Genomic DNA, 17,119 nt, shown 5'->3' on the forward strand with positions numbered 1-17,119 from the left:
AATCTTTACTACAACATGCCTCTGTAGATCTCCTCTGTATAATTAAAATGTTCTCCCTTTAGGTTCACTTTATTTTCTGGGGCAAAGATCTTTATCATGCTAAACTTAAGAACTAGAGTGAATATTTGTGCAGTTCCACTTTAAAATGTATAAGATGACCTTAAAAGTTTTTTACTTGCTGTAGCTGCTGTGCACTACATATTTGATAAAAACACCACAAGCAGTTTTTCCCACTCAGTACAGATATTTAAGGACAAAGCAGAGAAAATGGCTACCGTTCTTTTCAGGCCTCAAAGCCTGCAGAGCCACCACAGGCCCCAATTCTTTCTCATGTATATTGCCAACTACAAGGACGAAATTAGTTTTTGCAGTGCACAAGTGGCTTCGCAATTGGAACTGCCACTTAAAGCACTGCTTTGGTGAGCAAGGCCATGGTTTTGACATGGATTACCCACAACCATAAATATATTAGAATCACAGAGACTTTCATCACAAATTGACAAAAGTGTCCTTTTCTACCTCGGAAATAAATTGACTTCAAGTGATAATTGGTTGCACTAATTTGCGGCGCCTCATAGAGTAAATAGGTGTGATAAAAAAGCAGTGGGAAACACAAAACAACAATCTTTCTGAACTCATGTATAAGCATTGAAGTAAACATACAGTAAATGTTTTTGGTCCCCTTGTCCCAGGGAGTGACGTTTATTTCTGACTTAACCAGTCTGGAAAGTACTGTCTTTCAATGTCTTTCCAAAATCGGAGATGATGTATACTTCACCACTTACCAGAATGCCCTGCTGGAAGAAGAAAGCAGTTTTAATGCAATCTATATTTGATGTAGTTATCATAATACATAAATCTTACTAGTACTCGCAGGATACTGTCCACCATCTTTTTCAGGGGAATCATCAGCTGCCGTCACCAAAGAGATGTCAGGTGATACAGGAGAAACTTCATTATCTGTATGGTGATGGATGAATCATTACCATTTCATTTGCTGAGTTGCAACATAGTACTCACAACTACTTCAATTATTCTATACTGCAAGCTTCATTCCTTCATTTATTGGTCCAAGAGAGAAGAAAGACACAGACTAGGTTCTTCATAAAATTCAACCCCAAACAGCCTTACTTTACTAACATAGTAAGGTTATCACCAAAACAGATTATTTCAAGAGGAGTATGTATTACAGTGATAATGAACACTGTGGCAATGATCTGTTCATGTGATTCAAGCTCTAATTGTACCTGTATATCATCTGGACAGGAATTCTAGAGCAATGAGTGAGGTTATTTATAGTCCCCTCTTTACTGAGATATATTCTGAGATTTAGTCCAAAAATCTAAATTCGGCATGTAAGCAGAGTTGATAAGAGTTCTCATGGCAAGCAATTGAAATACATGGCTTATACGTTGGGGAATGGCTCTGATCCTAGTTCCTTAGGAAGAGAATGTTAGGATTTACCATTCATGATGCTTAATTACATGGAAAAACAAGCATAACATGTCATGAGTATACCACCAGTGAAAAGTCATTTTATAATCCTAATTCTTCTGCTCAACTTTTTTTTTTTTAATTTCAGTATTTATTGAGGGTAATGATGCAAACTAGTGGTATCCTTCACTGGTAAGTTATTGGTGATTTGATAAAAAACCTGTAGTCAGAGGTCACATAGTAAACTTTATTGTGTTTACAGGATTAATTATATTCGTATCTCTTAGGTTCAATGGGAGCTAGTCTTTCAGACCTCTAATAATTTCAGCCACACAAGCAACATAAAAGATTAAATAAAATACATGCCACTTTCACAAGAAAGCAAGATACAGGCAAGGTACTATAATTCACTAATTTTCCACCCTGCAGAATGCCCTAGAAAAGAGTATAGCATTTGTATTTGATAGGGCTTCATGAACATAGAATTTGGCTTTACCACCTAAAGGAAGAAGATACTAATAACATTTTAATTTGACATTTTATCTCTCTGTGTATTCTGTAATATGCTGTAGTAAGAAGATGTCCTAAAAAACCCCCTGTATTTGTACAAAGAGAAATCACTTGTACTGTAAACTCCTCCTTGTTCTTATTACTTAATGTCAATTCATCCTTTTAAAGAACAGATAAGAATATTATCCTTATCTCTATATACCCATACCCTCAGCCTCACTAATCTCTCTGTGTTCACTGCTGGATAACGTTTTTGAGCCTTTAATGAAATAAATATTTTAATAAGAACAAGAGCAAATTCTTAGAACCATCTATTCTCAACATCCTGGGAAGGTTTTTTGGGAAAAATATGCTGATGTGTGGCTGCATTGTTCTCCCGTGCAATCAAAAAAATCCTTAGAAATTCGGAGTGCTTCTGTTTTCTTTCAAAGACACACATTCTCCTTTTACTTTTCCAGGATACAAATTAGAGACAGTGCTTCTCATTCCTTCATGATATCCTTTAACTAGCAATGTAATCCTTCACTAAGTTATTTTAAAGGGGATATAATGGCAACCTACTGTCCTTACCAGAATCTTTTCTAGGAATTTCTTTTTCACCCCCTCCAGAAGAATGATCTGGCAGCTGTGAGACCGGAGTAGCACTTCCATAATATGAGGGGCTGGATCTCCTGATGGAGGTATCCATGGGAGTTGTGTCATGTGTTGATCCACTACCTACATTTTCATCATCTGCACCTGAGGTTGAGGACTCTCCGCTATGACGTGTGCCATCTGCATTGTAACGTGAGCCATCTGCATTGTCAATGACTGTTGGAAAGAGGAAATTAAGCAGCTGATAATATCAAGGAGCTGCATAGCTATATTTCAGTAATGCTAAAAAGTTTTAAGTTCTATAATAAAAAAATGAAGAGAAACAGTTGTGGATTAATATCAGTTCATCCATTTTTGCCATCCTATCTAATCTGTCTAGACCATACATCACTAAACTATGTCTAATGTATATATGCGAGTGTATATATTTGTCAAACATATAGGGCCTGGTCTGCATCAAATATTTTGATATTTTGATCAGAAATTTTGATCTTGAACATAAAATCTTGGCCTCTGTAAAGTCAATCAGAATTTTAGAATTGGGACAAATAATTTATTATGAAAGTTTTCTTCCACTTCCAGCTGCTTTTCTAACCAGCAGCTCAAATGAGATGTAGAAAGGTTGCTGTCTTAAGCAAAGTCCTATATGTCAAAGAAACATTAGCAGCTCCGAGGTGCTAAAAAATGTCAAACACCTATATAAAAAATGTTTGGTAGCACCTTGAGACAAACCAAGCTCCATAGCATTTAGGGGAAGAAAAATGACTAATTGCTTTAATTGCTGTTGAACATCTCTTGACTTCTTTTTCTTATGTTTGGTTTGATTTTTAATATTGGCAAGTGTTTATGTAAAAAAAGATAACCAGATCCTAAAAATTAAACAAGTGGCAGGTCTTTCTAATCAATACAGTACCTATTTCACCCTGATTATTGAGGAAAGAAGTATCTAGCCTTTCAATCGGCTCACATGCTTTGTCCCGTGTTTCTGTAAAAGAAGGAAAATAGCAAATATTAATTTGAGAAAACTGAGAAAAAAGTCATGTGTATACCCATATTAATAGTACATAATCACAAAACGTCAGCTTCATATGTGGACAATTGAAAACAAATTTCCAAATCAAACATCATTTACTGATCTAGCTACATTCCCTTTTTGCTCCTTCCCAGGTGGAGCACTTCAAGATTGTTCTGTCAGCTAACGACGAGATTCTCCATTTTCATAACCATACCAGAAAATGGTTGCAATCGATGTCAGTTAAAATAGCCTTATGACCCAGTGTCAATGCAGACAGCCCCATCCTTGTGGCGGCAGTGGCAGCTCTAATCCTTTTTAGCCAGAGGGACCCCAGCCCCCCCATGGAGGGCTCTGCACAGGCAGAGTGTGCCCTGGTCTGGTGAGCACTGCTTGCTCCAGCGGTGCAGTGCCATGCTCGGGGCCAGTGTGTGAGCCACCTGCTCATAGTGCCGGAAGGGAATAAGACGTGGGAGCAATTATAAAGCGCTGGTGGGGATGGACATCACTGTAGCAGGAGAAGGGTCATCTGTGGGTGACAGAGGATGGCAGCTCACCTGATATTATGCCAATGCAAAGATGATTTTTAATGATATGACCACCAAGAACAAAATCAAAAAATGTCACTGCCATTCAAATCATCGATGAATTTTGCCTATAGCTTTCTGTGAGATCTGTTTCCACTGTGAATGTAATAATCTACTGAAATTCAAGACACTTGAAGTTAGTCCAGATTTTATCTTCAAATACTGTGTTCAGCATCTGTCACAAGATTATCTACATTTTCCTAGTAATTTAGTAAAATATTTCCTACTATTAGAAAGTTCAAAACCTTAGAAGAAAGCGGTCTGCTTCTGACCCGCATCGCTATCTTAACTGCCTAATGTCTGAATGGAGATTTGCCTGAGAGCAAATACTGGATGAACCTGCCAACAGGAGAGCAGCAGCCACGTCCATGGGCCTCGGATGGCCACCCCGGGCCTTGGAGCTGCTGCAGGTGGCAGCCACTCCTAGCATCCCTTAACACAAATAGCTGTTATTCGCTATAGAAGCTCATGTGTGCATGAACAGAAGAGCTGGGCACCATCGCCTACAACAGTTATGCCTTTTAGATTCACTGCTGCAGTAGTTCACTGCACTAAGCCATTATAATGAAGTGTTCTGAAGCTACTAAGTTAGTCCCAAAGGCAGAAAATGGTTTAGTTCAAACCACACTAATGACAAAATGGGTCAAATTCATTGCTGGCATTGTAGATATGCTTCTAGAGGCTGACAAAATGTATTTCTTCTCAGCTGAAAAACAGATGATATTTAATATAGAAGCCCTCATTCCAGTACCTTAAATAGGAGATTACATGTTATTGTTAGTTAACCTATATCTAAAATGCATCATAAAAGCATATACATACCTGTCACATTGTAACAGTATGCATCATACCGACCAGTTGTGTTTGCTGAAAGTTTGTAAATGCCAGTATGATTTGCTGCACAAAGATGATATGGATTGATTCGTGGGATAACAATATTCCCCACTACAAAGCCATACCTGCAAAGAACAGAGGAAAATACACCATATTACACAGCATATTGTAGCAGATGGCATAAATGTTCTAGATATCTCAAACATGAAGAAGCTACGAAGAAGCCATTATTTTAATCTTACATTATTTTTAAAAACTGCATGCATTTATGCACACTTTTTGTATATGAAGGGTGTTCCTTTCTCGCATGTAGTTACATCAGTCTCCAGCCACTCAACACCATTTTGCACGTAATTTCTAGAGCTAAACCCATTTTAATTAAGTGAGCATCTTAATAGCTAGGACGATAGGTTCAGAGCAAGGCAGTGAAAGTGAGGGACTGGGAGGCAAGTGCACTTTTTATTCAGGTTGTATTACCTGACACTAAAGACTGGCTTCTTTTTTCTTCAGGGACTCACCTTTTCATTGCTTTTAGCATAACATACTGCTCAGTGACATTTCACACAGAAATGTTGGGGCTTGATTTATAGTACCTCAGCAAACTTAGAGAATGATTATAAGACTCATCACTTTCTGCAAAAGCTGACAGCTTAGTAAAACATTCAGGTACAACACTAATTCATCCACAAATTCTTACTGTATCTTTCAGTCAAACAATGTGGCTATTGTATACAGACCTCACATATTTCAGTGAAGACTGTGCTTAACACAGCTACATAATGCACAATGTGTTATTACCATTTTGCAATCCTGTGACACCTGATTAATTCCAATGTATTTAGCTGGGAGGTGTGATAAAAAGGCAATGAGAACTGGGGTTTGGTTTGGATTTTGTTTTACTGCTTGAGAGGTACAATTTATCATGGATGAGTAAATTTCATAGCCTTGCAGTTTTTTGTGTGAGCCCCATTCCAGTTACATGTCTAATGTGCAGATACTCGCAATTCTGAAACTGTCTTGTACGTGGAATTATAAACTACTTTACTCATACTTCCAACTGAGCCTACAATGTTGACACTTTATAATCCATTAATCACTTACTTGTGTTGATTCATCTTATTCACTCACCATTCCACATGTATTTTGATGATTATATGCAGCATATTTTTTCTCTCCTACTCAAGCTTGATAAGAGCCTGGCCTTACTGACAAGGACTTCTAGCAGAGGATCAACAAATGAAAGTAAGAGGGTGGAAGGGCTGGCCAGAAGGAAGGGAGGAAGGAATCCTATCTACATGCCTTACATGTCCAAATCTCTTACATGTCCTCTGCTAAACTGTGAATTAGGGAGAATTGTAACACTAGTGAAAAACTAACCTCCCCACTGCAAAAAACATTTCCCTCTACTCCTTCTTTCATTTATTTATATATTTTAACTTCAGAAAAGACTTTCCGCATTGCAGAATACTCATAATTGCCAGCACTAGAAATCTCTACCCTTAGACATTTAGTTAGATTTGATCCTTAGTCTCTACGTATTGTGTAGTGCTAGACAATTCAGAATGCTAAATATGTTCATATGCTAATGTTAGAGAAAGAACATGCCTACTACGCTATACAGGACTTTTCCCTCAGAGTAAAGAATTGTCTCTAGTCTTTATGTGGTACTATTTTAAATGACATTCCCACTTCTCATGGAAGAATCTTCTAAGAATTTTCTGGCTGTTGTTCCCTGGCACTATTGTCCACCTTTTTCACCACTGTGCAGGGCATAACGCTTGTGAAAGTGAACGTGCCATATGCTGTCGTCAATGGCAGTGCATGACATTTATATGTATAAGAATGTGCACACTCATCTTTCCATGATTACAAATTACTTCATACGGATACTATTAATTTGAAAGGAGCTTTATTCAATTCTCATGGGCTTGCAAGCCAGTGGGAAAGAACATTCACACATCACGCATTAAAAAAGTAAAGCACCACTGACTAAACTGAAAGGAAATAATTCACAGGAAATAGCTGCAAGCAGTATTGATGCTAGTACTATTTCTCATGGTACCAGAATGAAAGTCTTAAAATTTTGGAGAAATGTCCACTGAACTTTTCTACTTCAGTCAGCTAGAAGATAAATTCCATTTCTCCATATTTGCTGTCCATTTTAGATTGTAATAAAGTTGAAAATCTACTGAAATTTATTTCAACTCTATAATGGTTTACAAACATGAATCTATGTTATCTGATTAAAAAAAAACCACACCAAACTTCAAATTTACAGCTCCCGAGTTCAATCTCTTTTCTGCATATGAACATTTAGGATGACTTGCATAATATGTGTATTATGTATTTGGTAAAGTAAGATCACATGATCATCTAGTCTGACGTATTAAGACCATTGGACTGTCCCGACTTGATTACTGTTTGAACAGAGGGCAACTTTGGGGAAAATATTTCATCTTGATGAAATTTTGGTGTGACAAAGAATCTACTACAGCCCTTGTAAGCTGTTTCAGCCAATAATTATTATCTTTACATATTTTGTTGTATTACTACTCACTTAATTTTTTGAATCCAAAATTTTGCGAGTAACTTCCAGTCTCTTGGTCTAGTTATTTTTTGCTAAACTGAAGAGTCTGTATTATCTCCATTTGTTGCCCTATACATCATTAATTACAGAGGGTAATTAAGTCACTTGACAATGTGGTTTTGGGTTTTTAAATAATTTTTATGGCTGTCTTCTGAAACTTCTCCATTCACAGATTATAAGAATGCACTAATACTGTGGCCATTTTTTCACTGGGATGTCAGGAGTTCTTCCCTCACAGTACCACTTGCTGCTCTTTACTGTTTCTTGACAAGACAGAGTTCCCTATACTGTATATACCACCTCCAGTCTTTGACCTTACATCAGGTCATTAACAATGATAAATACTTTTCGCATACTTATCTTACGAATTAGTCAGTGATACAGTATGATCTGAACATCTTCCTAATTAGTTTATTATACTGTCAATCTTTTGTTATCTTTAGATTTTATCTGTAAGAGGTTATGATTTTTTAAAGATAATTGGTAAAAAATATATGCTCTCAAGGACTTATTTATTACCGTACCCAGAACAAACATTCACATGCACAAAGATGTTTTGTTCATCACAGAATATAACTTACTTGAGGACTGATACGGCCATCTAATTAACAGCTATATGAAGTCAACTGTACTTATTACATTACAGCATGGATGGATGGACTTGTCATGATGTATTTTTTTTTCAAGAATTTCTTTACCTGCAAGTTTCAAATCCAAGTTCATGTGCTTTCTTCAACTGCTCTAGTGTTGACAAGGTACTATTGAGAGCTCTGCAGAGTTCAACTGCTTCAGATCGTGTGAGACTGTAGCGACCGTTTTTCTCAACATGAAAAACTCCTCCATATCTGCAACTTACATTGAATTCTGTTATCGAAAGAAAAGAAAAAAAGGAATTACAAACTGTTGGACTTAATGCTTCACTGGAGACCTGGAAATGATTTCAAGTATAGTGCTTTCAATGTAAACCAGCAACAAGTAGCAGCTACCGATTCATTCAGAAAGAGAGCTAGCACTTTCAATCACCTTCTTCATACTTCCCTTCTTTGGGCTGAGACAAAAGCCAAATCTTCAGCCTTTCCAGAAAAAAGCAATACAACATGGTTTTGTGAGGTATCTAGCACTTTTACGATAATGTGTAGAAGATGTAAATACATTGTGAAAGTCTTGGAAGCCACATTACTGCAAAACTAACTGCATATTCAAATGTATTTGAAAACAAAATATTTCATTCATAACAGAATTTTTTAAAGGTGAAATGGTGTATAATCAGAGCCTGTATGATCACAAGGTTCCTTAATTATCTCATTGTGATCCTTTCACAGTGAATCCGTTTAAATGAATATATACATCAATCCCCAGTTTCAGAACTAGTTCAAACAATGTGTTCCTATTATTAGCTAGACAAAAGCAGAAAGCTTGCATTGGTTTGATGTTGCATGATACATCTGAGACAAAAAATAAGTGAGCTGCACAGATATTCTGAACTAGAACAACATTATGCTGTTAAATACTCCCTGAAAGATAATCTTTAAGCTCTTCTTATTCAGCCTGCTGGGGCAGATAGAGAAGTGTCAAATACACATTAGATAAGAATTCACACGAATGAACTTCTTGCTCCCTGTTCATTCATCTTGATGGTATTTCCCTCCATTTTGAAAGGCTTCCTCCCGCTGAGCTCACGCTCACACACAAACATCTTACAGCCAACCCGCGTCAGAGTTTCAATATATACTGCATATGTACTTCAATATGTACTTTAATGTTAAAAGATGTCTTAGATGGATTTTAATTTAATAATACTGCAAAGGTTTTCACATGGAAGTAATTTTCAATGGCAAGCAGTATGATAAAAATAATGACTAAAATAAAAAAAAATTTAGGTGCCATATTTACGTTGTGCAATTTGTTTTCTGGCCTTCAGCCTGGGAACCCTGAACAAGCAGTACATTGCAAATCCTACGGAAGGGGAATGCCTCATACAATTCACTACAGACACTGAACAGAAGGCATAAGGGCTAGAGGCTTTGAGGAGATCACACTCCACTCATCTTTGGATGTTGGAAAGATACTGCCTACATAATGCAACAAGTACAGCGGGAAAAAGGTATAATCCAAGGAAAGACTGTGACTGAGTAAAATGAGAGGAAAAATAAACATTTGTTTATCATCTTTTTTTAACAGGAACCGCTAAGAAAGAGTTAATAGTAAAATTAATAATACTACGAATAAGAATAATCATGTGTGTGGAGAAAACAGGGAAAGATCAAGATGCTTCAAAGTAATGCGAATTAACTTTGCTCCTGCTCCACCTTTCCCTCAAGCCAAAAAAGTGGTTGCAACTCCAGACTAGAATGACAACTGCAAAGCACACTTAATTGGAGTAGCCTATTATTCCCCGTGAAGAGAGGAGCATGACTCATTTTTATCTTAATTTTAATGGGAGTTCCACGTGCATGAAAGGTGCATGAAAGTCTTCTCCAAATATTAAAAAGGGTTGTCTGTACCATCTATTTGAAATAAAAGATGCCATATAATAACTGTTTTCCTAAAAGACCCAAAACGCAATTCATGCACGTTTCTATGTGAATAACAAGCAACTTTCCTAATGTAATTTTTGCTTGATGGTCTATTTTCTTCTATAGCATAGATGTGAAAGCAAATGATAGTAATCAAGGTGTGCACTCTTCCTTCAATTGCTTTTGTTCATTGGTAAAATGAGGTTATTCTATCTACAGTGTATCTACTCAGTGTAAACTGCAAGGAATGTTCCTTTCCACAGGTAACAGGAAACAATCAAGGAGATAAAATACCAGATTAGATCCAGACTGTATGGTGTATGAGAAGACAACCATTATTCACAGCATCGGTAGGAGTCCAATAGTATTGATGACTGCTTGTCCAAAGGAGCTCAAAAGCTGTGCATCCAATCTTAAATACTTTTACCATAGGCAACAGAATTAATCATTATGGTTACTTAGATTGCCTTTCCAAAAAAAGAATGTAAAAAAAATCTCTTCTTCCACCTGCCCTCCCTGACAAAAACATTTAATGTAGACAAAATTGATATACATTGTATATCTGTTTAACTGGCTTGATGAATAATAGTTCTTAACAGCTTTATTATCATATGTTATAAAAAAATACCAAGAGGACATAATTTTTAGTTTTGTAAACTTTATGCAAAACTAACATGTTTTCTTAAAATGCCTTTATTCTGACACAGCTATTTTCTTCCAGGGAAAAATAGTTCTATTAAATTTTCTCTGATGACAGCCATGTCATGAGAGGTTTTGAAGGCAGGAATGAGTAACCCATGTGAAAGAGGACACTAACAAACGCATTTTTCTTTCTTGGAGCACTTAATGTCTTGCAACAGGGCTGAGTTTCACAGTCTGAGGAGAAGCTAGTGGATTAACACAGAATGACAGTCTCAGCAAGTTCCCACACATGATTCTGAAACAGTCGCAGTGCTTCCACAAGTGCCAGATGTGGACATGCACTGCACTGGTCCTGGGGATAGCTGATGGACTAGAGACCTTCTGTGGCCACACCCTTCATTGAACAGCACTGCATGCTCAAAAGCCATTGCCACGTGTACCTACAAGTCACAAATGTAGCCAACAGACATTCAGGTTGCAGATCCCAATAGATGTTTTCTTACGACATCACAACGAATAGCTTCTCTGCACAGAAGGATGTGGCCCACGACTACTGCTATCTACCATGACTAGCTGCTCTCACAGCTGCCATGTGAGTGACCTCTACTTTGGTTCCAAATGTTCCATATTCAAAGCCTGACATTATTTTGGAACTTGTCCAATCAGTTAGCTGTATTAAACATAAATGACCTAAAGAGGAAAAAGGTGTCTCTTTAGTTTTCCCTTCTTGATTCCCTCTTTGCTGTAGAACAAGGCAGGCCTAAATTTGTTAATAATTAAACATACTCTGTGAAGCCCAAGACTTAATATTAAACTTGGGGATCAGATCAGAAAGATCTATTTAATTACTTAAAAGTAACAAACTCAGTGATTTTGGAACTCTATTTGTTTGGAACATCATCTCTTCCAATAACTTTAGGCTAATTTCTGAAGAACTTTTGCTATGAAAGCAGATACCACATCCACTTGCTTTGGGGTGCATTTGAATCTCGCAGCTTATCCCACATTCACTGAAATATTAAGTGAAGTTCACTTTGTTTAGAGTGAATTTGATTCAGCTGTCATCAAACCTCAGCCCATTCATGGTTTTAAAACACTACAATATATGCTCCAATACCACCTAGAGATCCAGTCGTAGTCAGAATCCCACTTATTAGACAGCCAATTCCTTAAAATCCAGCTGATGAAAATAAATAGGCTTATTTACACAAATAGCCTTAATGGAACTACTTGTGGGCTACAGTTACGCACATGTACATTTTCCATGGAAATGCTCAGCCTGGCTCTACAGCGAACATACTGTACATCAGGACACTTCTGGGAAGTATCAGGCTTACTGCACATGTGCTGACCAGCTGCACTGCACGCACACACAGAAGGGCCAAAGCTCCCAGGAAGCCTGACTCATGCAGCGTGGGAGATCACGTGGGTGTCCAGGAAACCCCGGGCAAAAATGTGGCAATCCAATTCTCAAAACTGGTTTTGAGGCCGTCCGATTAGTTGGCACTTTGCCCTAAAATAATGTTGAGACAGCGTGCTTTGTTTTTATTTTGATGATATCTTCTACACTTACTAATAAAAATGTTTGTAACATTGCTGTAGTATAGACACTCCGTTCGTGAAGCAGTGAGTATGGAAAAAGGACTACAGCAGTACCTAAAACTCACATGGCATTTCACAGTCTAAGCAAATTGCATAAACCCAGCATCTCCTCTATGAAGACAATAATTAACACATTTTAAAAATGGCAAAATACAGATGCAGAACATACTGCCCAGAGCTGTCAGGGATCCCAGAGTTTTTATTTTATGGTCTTATATTTTAACGTCCAGACAATGGGGACCCTTAATTGAATTAACAAAAATATTTCTAGTCATATCAAAACAAAACTTACGAAAAATAAATGACAGGGTCTAAACTAAATTAACACCTTAAATTCTTTTTTCCATGCTGAGGCTTATAGACTAATTTTGAGTTAAGGAAGAAACATGATTGCCAAATTCAAATCTAAACACATATTCCACCTTTTACCATAGTGCAGGAAGGTCAAATCCATTAATTTTATGTTGATGTTACTCAGCTGGCTTTAACACAGTTATGCAAAAGATTAAAAAAGGATTTTTTCTCTGTTTCAAGAGACAAGGCAATGCAAAACTCATACTGTGTGCCAAACTATTATTCATCCCTTCAACCCTTTTAAAGTTTCAAAGGAGCTGATTCAGAGTGGACTCACAGTGGGATCACAAACAGCACCCAGACCTTCCCTTCTGCCTGCTCTTATATATAGCTGGCAGGCTTGGGGGCTGACAGGCCATGATCTTTCCCTGACATCCACATGATTTGCTACAGCTGAAAGACAAAATTGTTTAATAATAGCTCTTAAAAAAGGCAAAATGTACTAGACATGCCTGAATTGTCATTATCATTAATCTCATCCAGACCATGAGACTTGGGTGACTCAAACCAAAGCCACGGAATGCCCCTAAGCCTGTGCTGAGTTTTATGAGCATGGAGAACATTAACTTTCACACAGGCCATTTCTCCCTGTCTTTCCTGGGATTTCTGGTGCTCTGTCTCAAGCAGCTACATGGAAGCCCTTCTCTGCTATTGCCATTCATGTATCTAAGCCAGGCTCAATTAATACTTTTCAGCCAAAATCACTAACTCCAGTTCCACAGACAATTTGGTCGCTAGAGCCCACTGGTGTGATAGAATTGGCTGAGACAGACTAAAGAGCATTGTCCTTTCATGAAAGTGTGAGTCACACCCTGATTATTAATACTACAGGCTTGTTAGAAGCTGTCACAGTAACAAGCCAGGTGCAATCTCCATTTCCCTGGTTCTGCAACCCTTACGCATAATGAGTAACACTGACTCATGCAAACTCTTCCCATTGGAGTCAATTTTCCATAAAGATTTTTGATCCACTGTATGGATGTTTTATGCACTACTCCCTGCTTTTCATTGTTTGCAAGACAATACCTAGAGGTTTCATTCTCAAGGTGGATTCTTATATTTAAAAAAAAAAAAAAAGTTATTTTAACAACTGCAGAGATACATCAAAGCAAATGAAGTGGAAGATTTCCAAAAACCCTGCCCCCCCTTAAAAAAAAACCTGTAGAAGAATACTTAGACACAAGGGTGTTAACAGACTTCTTGGTAAAACCACAGTCTGCATTGCATGGCAACCAGGAAATGTTAGTGTGCTGTTCTCATGGGGATTTTCCTTTTCGGTTTGTGGTTCAACATGATTGATGATAGGTCATCAGGATGTGATAAATTGTGGCTGAAAAGAGGGGCAGAACTAGGGGTTTGACGGTGCAGATAGTTTTCATTCTCTGTTTGCTTTAATAGAATATAGTTTTTACATTTATTGTAAGAACTTTGTTCTAAATTTATTAAACAGATTTCAAGCTCTAGGCAGATATACATGGGTAAATGTTTCCTTATAATCACAGATTATTTAATCTTGTACTGACACGTCTGAACAGGAACAATCATTAGCTTAGCAGTGATATCTACATTTTGAATATTAGCACCTGCTTTAATGCATGGTGGTAACAAAGTAGAGAAAAGTGGCATATTGGAAACAGATTAACATCTGTTTAAGAGACTCCTAGTAAGTACCTCTCCTCTCCAGGCAAATCTAGAAATTGGGCCATATGAGTCCTAAGATCTGGCCAGTTCAGATATCTCTCAGTTCAGACCTATCTGCAGTTGATGTTTGGTTTTTAAAATGTTTCTCAGGAAAACTACTTCATGCCTAAATAAGAATGCCTATTTTACTCCTGACTAGAGGAAATGCCCTCTGAATACAAAATTTCATACGGGATGGATTCATGAAACATTTCAGGACCCAAGACATTTCGCCAACAGATACACTAAGATAGCCCAGTTACCACCATTTTGACATCTGGGAAAACTTGAATGTACAAAAATATCATTCATTGATTACCTAATACACTACGATACACATGGGCCTAGATGGCATTATTATTTGCTGAGTATTCCACCATTTCTTTAGAGGCTATTAGTAAAACCATTCACTAAAGCAATTCGCAGCCCAGACAACTGTAACATGATACAGAGGCTTCCGCCTTTATGTCAGAAGTTGGACTAAAGCCCAGGTCAGTAGTGATGAAAACCACTGGATAGCTGTTTGCTAGGTTATGTAAAATGACTCATTAATCCCAGCCCCAGTCACTAATAGACACGTGTCGACATCATTAAAACACACCTATACTTGAATCCCTCAGGGCTTGATGGGAAAGGAAAATTGTGCTGGGAAAATAGGACTCTAATCTGGGATGACTACACACTGATCAAAATTTAGAAGTCAAATTCTGCAGGATCCACGTGAGTTAAGCAAGCATGTGTCTATGAGGCTGCAGTCCTTTACCATCACAACAAAAAAGCGCCAAGGATCAAGCAACATGTATAGTCATTTAGTGTGGCTGAGTGATGTTTTTCTTTTCTCCCACTTACGATATTCTTGCTCTGCTAGCCACCATTCTCTACAGAAAGTAGAGAAACAAACCTGGAAATAAGCCACCTACACCATAAGGGAGGCTTCTCCAAATAGTGACAGTGAAAGTAAGTCTTTACAGATTCTTGGGAGTTGTCAGATGAAATACTTTCCCTGGGGTATTGCCAAGTTGTGAAACCTAAAATGATTTATAGGAAATACACTTCCAGACTTAGTGGGAATAAATCATATTTTCAGTTTTCGAAGTATCTCTTGTGGATACTTAAATAAAGCAAAACAAGGGGTTTGTTTTTCAGTTTGAAACTGCCTTTCATTTTGAAACGTAAATAATTAGTTTGCACAAAATAAAATAAAACAATTTAAGAAAGTTAAGTTTAAATGTTTACATGGTTGCAATACAAGTAGATGGTTTAAGGAACCCAGTCCAAAATTTCTCTGTAGAATTTTTTAAAATCTCATATTTTCATTTCAGTTTTGCATAGGAAAATGTTCTAAGACTTGAAAATTTTCATGGGAGAGAAAAAAACCATAGTTATATTCCTAATAGATTGCTGATATTCAGGGGAAAAAAAATTCTCTGCACACCTGGGGTTTTTAAGACAATAAAGTCCAGGAAAACACTTTAAAAGGAATTTACATGCATGTTGCAAGGAGTGCCTGCTATAAATAGAGACAACATATTCTTAGTAGTTGGGTGTGGTGACAAGAAAGTGAAGATGTCTCTCCACAGATCCGAAGGTATAAAATCAGACCTTTCTTTGAAGTTGTGCCAAAGCTGTTCCTACTACCCAATTATATTTGGGTACCTAGTAATTTGGGCTGAAAAGGCAAATAAGATAGTAGCTTCCTCACTCTCCTGTATGCTGTTAACTACATAAAAAGTCATGACATATCCATGCTAACCCTGTGATCCAAGTGGGCTCAAGTGGATCTCTGAAATGAAAAGGAGAGATGTGGCTGGGGATATAGACAGTAGCTGGAGAGGGATACACTGCAGTAGGAGGATGTCCTTTCTCCACCAAATGTTAATAAGTATTCCTTACATTTCTGTGTTACTTCAGTAAGTGCACACTGGAAACGGGATGTGGGACAAAGCTCAAGCTGTTGACTTCCTTCTAAATTGTTCTCCTTAACGAATCTGCCTACCGGCCACCAAAGTCATTGTCTCTGTATCTGCTTACTGATGGGCAAAAATCTTCAGTCTCTTAATCTGATAGCTTTCCTGGCTACTAATTTAAAAAAGCGGGGGTGGAGGTGGAACTATTAATGAATCAAGCATTCACAGAGTCACTCAAAATGCAAGTAAGTACAAGAAATATGTTTCATTCCTCAGCAGTTGCTGCAGGAAGAAAAAAGTCTGCTAATGCATCTTCCAAACACACTTTATCTGCTTGGCAACTGTTGCTCTGGTAAACATCCTGAGTGAGCCTATACAGTGTCATCACTTACGACAAACTTCCCTGCTGACATTAATATTATTCTTTTTGTAATAGTTTCAATCAATAGTGAGTTGAAAGTTTTCAGACTCCACTAGAACATGGTACAGCTGTGCAGCACCTCAGTGGAAAAATTGCAGGCAGTGAAATCATAGTCCTGGAATTAGACAGTTATCAGATATGCCCCCCTTGAGATGATGAAAACATAATCATCATTGTCGATACTAGGAATGCTTTAGGCTGTACAATGAGTAGTCTAACCCCAAAGGCTGCGTAACAGGGATTGTGAAGAGAATCAGTTGGGATCAGTTCCATGCAATCCAGGTGAAGAAACATACATGAAACAAAGCTGGTGAATAATAGTTGGAGTCTGATTTTCATTGTTTGACTGAGAGCAAATCGTTCAGTCATTTGGGATAAAAGCAGGTGAGACACAGTGTTGCTCAGCAGACAGACCCCCCAGCCTGGAGCTCAAAGGGCC

The 17,119-nt window shown here is 37.6% G+C and overlaps 1 protein-coding gene across 1 annotated transcript in view; it reads right to left on the bottom strand.

The window, feature by feature from the left end:
- Nucleotides 1-689: 689 nt before the first annotated feature.
- The window catches only part of LOC104081743 (CD44 antigen-like), a 30,679-nt gene continuing 14,249 nt past the window's right edge, over nt 690-17,119 (bottom strand). Inside the window, exons 2-6 of the mRNA XM_009584598.1 lie at nt 8,257-8,422; nt 4,960-5,096; nt 3,452-3,523; nt 2,515-2,754; nt 690-960 (exon numbers count right to left, since the gene is read on the bottom strand). Coding sequence (XP_009582893.1) covers nt 845-960; nt 2,515-2,754; nt 3,452-3,523; nt 4,960-5,096; nt 8,257-8,422 — 731 coding nt within the window. The 3' untranslated portion in view covers nt 690-844. The remainder of the gene's footprint in view (nt 961-2,514; nt 2,755-3,451; nt 3,524-4,959; nt 5,097-8,256; nt 8,423-17,119) is intronic.

Source organism: Fulmarus glacialis, unplaced genomic scaffold (genome assembly GCF_000690835.1).
Source record: "Fulmarus glacialis isolate BGI_N327 unplaced genomic scaffold, ASM69083v1 scaffold30750, whole genome shotgun sequence".
Classification (NCBI taxonomy): domain Eukaryota; kingdom Metazoa; phylum Chordata; class Aves; order Procellariiformes; family Procellariidae; genus Fulmarus; species Fulmarus glacialis.